The 3,237-nt window shown below is 35.8% G+C and overlaps 1 protein-coding gene across 1 annotated transcript; it reads left to right on the top strand.

Moving 5' to 3' along the window:
- The first annotated feature begins 407 nt into the window (after positions 1-407).
- LOC115884573 lies at positions 408-836 on the top strand. The gene has a single exon (XM_030903196.1). It carries the CDS (start codon positions 408-410, stop codon positions 834-836), a length of 429 nt encoding a protein of 142 aa, XP_030759056.1.
- Positions 837-3,237: the final 2,401 nt, after the last annotated feature.

The raw sequence follows: 3,237 nt of genomic DNA, 5'->3' as shown, positions 1-3,237 counted from the left end.
ACGCGATCTTGAAGAATATAAGATTTCAAAATGGAAGCAACTAAGGACATCATATTAACAGAGCTAAGAACATTAGCATGGGATAGTAAGTGTGAGCAATTTAATAACTACATAGGTGGAAGAAAATGCTCAGAAATATGGAAATGTATTTCAAATATTAAGAACCCAGGATACAAAAATACATTTGAACTGAAAGAGGACCCGCCATTGAATAACCGGAAACGGAAATGAAAATTAAGCCATCATGTCCTTATCATGTCAACCTGTCAATTGGAAAATTAGTTCTCCAGACGACAACGAAGGCTTTCGGTGGCGTATCGTGTTTCCACGATTTAACACAGAGTTGACACTTCTTTCTAGTTAATTATTTTATGAAAGCAAGCGGCCCAGAAGGAATATACTCCGAAATGTTGAAAAATGGTACGCAGAAACTATTTATAAGCTTGGCATTAATTTCCAATATTTTCTTAAACGGACATCCCGTTCCAGAAGACTGGAAGCTAGCTTATATATCTTCGATCCATAAAAAAGGCAATAAGCTGGACTGCAGCAACTACCGTGGTATATCAGTGACGAGCGCAATGAGCAGGTTATATGGTAGAATTATACGTGATCTCATAGAAGAAGATTATAGAGAAAAGGAGGAAGAACAGAATGGTTTTAGAGCAGGAAGGTCGTGTACAGATAACGTGTTCTGTTTAAAACAAGTTATAGAAAAAAGATCGGCAAGAAACTTGGACACACATATAACATTTGTTGACTTATGGAAAGCGTACGACACTGTCCCAATATCAAGACTATGGAGGGTACTAGAACAATCAACTATACTTATATAACAGCTCTTAAAGAACTATATAAGGACGCAAAATCAAAAATAAAGGTAGGAAAAGAGCTTACAGAAACATTTATAACCGACAAAGGCTTGCGTCAAGGTTGTTGCATCTTCCCTAATCTTTTTAAAATATACGTTGCAGTCGCTTTACAAAATTGGAAAAGAAAGATCCGTGGTATGGGCATAGAGATTGACAATGAATGTTTGTTCACACTTCAATTCGCAGACGATCAAATAATAGTTGCCAATGACAAAGATGATATGCAATATATGCTAAGAAAACTTATTGAAGAATACGGAGAATGGGGCTTGACAGTTAACACAGCCAAAACAAAATATCTATGTATAGGCGCACAAGAAGGAAACTTGGACAACAGTCACGAAATTAACATGTGTCAAGAGTATGAGTACCTGGGAATTACATTTGATAACACTGGAACTGACGGCAGAGAAATAGAGAAAAAGATTATCAACGCGAAAAAAATAAGCAGATGTCTAAATGGAATCTTATGGAGCAAATCAATAACAAAGCGAAGAAAATTCAATATATATGAAACCATGATAAAGAGCAACCTCCTGTATGGAGCAGAAACATGGAGAATAACTGAGAGATACAAGAAGAGGATAGAGGCCGTAGAAATTGATGTCATTCGAAGATCAATGGGAATTTCAAGACAACAACGAATAAGAATTAATACCATAAAACAACAAATGGGTATAGAAGGTACTATAACACAGGATATAGAGAAAAAGCAGCTGATCTGGTACGGACATGTAGAGCGAATGAAGGTCACTAGATGGCCCAAGAAAATAATCAATTGGCAACCAAAGGGCAGAAGAAAACAGGGAAGACCGATACTGGAATGGCAAAAAAGCGTACACAAAGCGATGAGTGAAAGAAACCTGTCAACAGAGGATTGTACGAATAGAACAGGCTGGAAATTGGGTATCGGACAACGTAGAAAAACGTTCTAAACCGACTAATATATATTGAAGAAAGAGATAAAACTCTTCAATAATACGATTCACCGCACCAGCCACAATTTTTTTTTAATTTTATGTTATTGCTTTTAACTTCTTCCACTAATTATAATTATTATGCTATTACGCATGTGAGAGCAATTACATTTTAAAAAACCAAAGCTGTAATGGCCCTACTACTGATTACTGTAAGCTTCTGTTAGAATTAGAGTGTCTTTAATATGGTGAATGATCGTAAACTCTTAAGTATAAAGCATAACTGAATTCAGTAATTTATTCCATTAAATTCGAGGTTCTGGATAAGGCATAAAGATTAAATATACATTTTTTTGAAGATAAACAAGCAGAGGGTAAAAAGGATAAACTAATTTTTATCAAAAATAGACTCCAAAAGGAAAAAAACATAAATTTAGGGATGAGAAAAAGGAACACACACACCGGGTACCTTTCTAAGGGTCCTGAATATAAATTGGAGCCGAAACGCGATGAAGATGGAAAGTTTTGCTTATGGCTGGTTCAATTTTGAATTTATGGCCTCGAGTTTCCATATCGGAATTCGGGGCCGTATATTAGAAGCAATGGACCGCGGTCACGAGGAAAAACTCCCCGTCTCTCTCGATATATATTATAGAAAGGGATCGGTTTTTATGGGTTTATTTATGGCCCGGTCTTCGGCCTTTTTGATCTAACGGCGGAATGCTATCTCCATCCACCTTTTACGGTAATTACGGACCCTTCCGAACCGATATTGGATTAATTTAAAAGAAATAGATAGTTCCATTTCAAAAATGAAGTTAAACCTACCCAGTTTGTCATTCAAAATATATTCGATTTTCAATTTTCACAACTGTTGATGGAATAAATGATTCGTCATTTAATCGCTTAAAAAAACAAAAAAAAAGCAATTTTTAGGTCATTATATCAAATTATTATATCAATCACATTTTAAAATATTTGAACGCTTTAATTTCTATTATTTTAAGTTGCACATATATTTATGTACAGTACATCTATCTGTTCTGTAGCTACGGGGCATCCGGAAGGGTTGGGTTGGTTACAAAAAAAAGTTTGACATACTGTTAAACACCCTCTACACTATGCCCGAAATGTTTCGCGTCATATTTCTGGAAATACTTTCAGAAGTTCAATGCTTTCCTTAAGCGTAGTTTACACGGGCAAGTAAATTATCGCAAATATATGTCTGAGAGCACTTCAACCAAACTTGCATAATGTAAACAGTATCCGAAAGTATTCACCCAGTCACAAAACTGGCGGGGAAGTGGTTGCGGCGAAAGACGCTTGCAAGTGTAAACAGGTTGGGATAGTGCTCTGGCAAGTTAAAATTTATTTCCGTCTTGTTGAAAGTTTTTGGTGCAAGTGATTTTCGAAAGCGTGTTAAATAACGATATTAAAATGGAGTATGT

The sequence above is a fragment of the Sitophilus oryzae genome, unplaced genomic scaffold (assembly GCF_002938485.1).
Source record: "Sitophilus oryzae breed Bouriz unplaced genomic scaffold, Soryzae_2.0 scaffold_302_pilon_pilon, whole genome shotgun sequence".
NCBI lineage: Eukaryota > Metazoa > Arthropoda > Insecta > Coleoptera > Curculionidae > Sitophilus > Sitophilus oryzae.
This window is presented reverse-complemented; position numbering and strand designations above follow the sequence as displayed.

What these genes read in the sequence shown, in the direction of transcription:
- LOC115884573 (XM_030903196.1), top strand. Translation starts at nt 408, where the DNA reads ATGTTGAAAAATGGTACGCAGAAACTATTTATAAGCTTGGCATTAATT.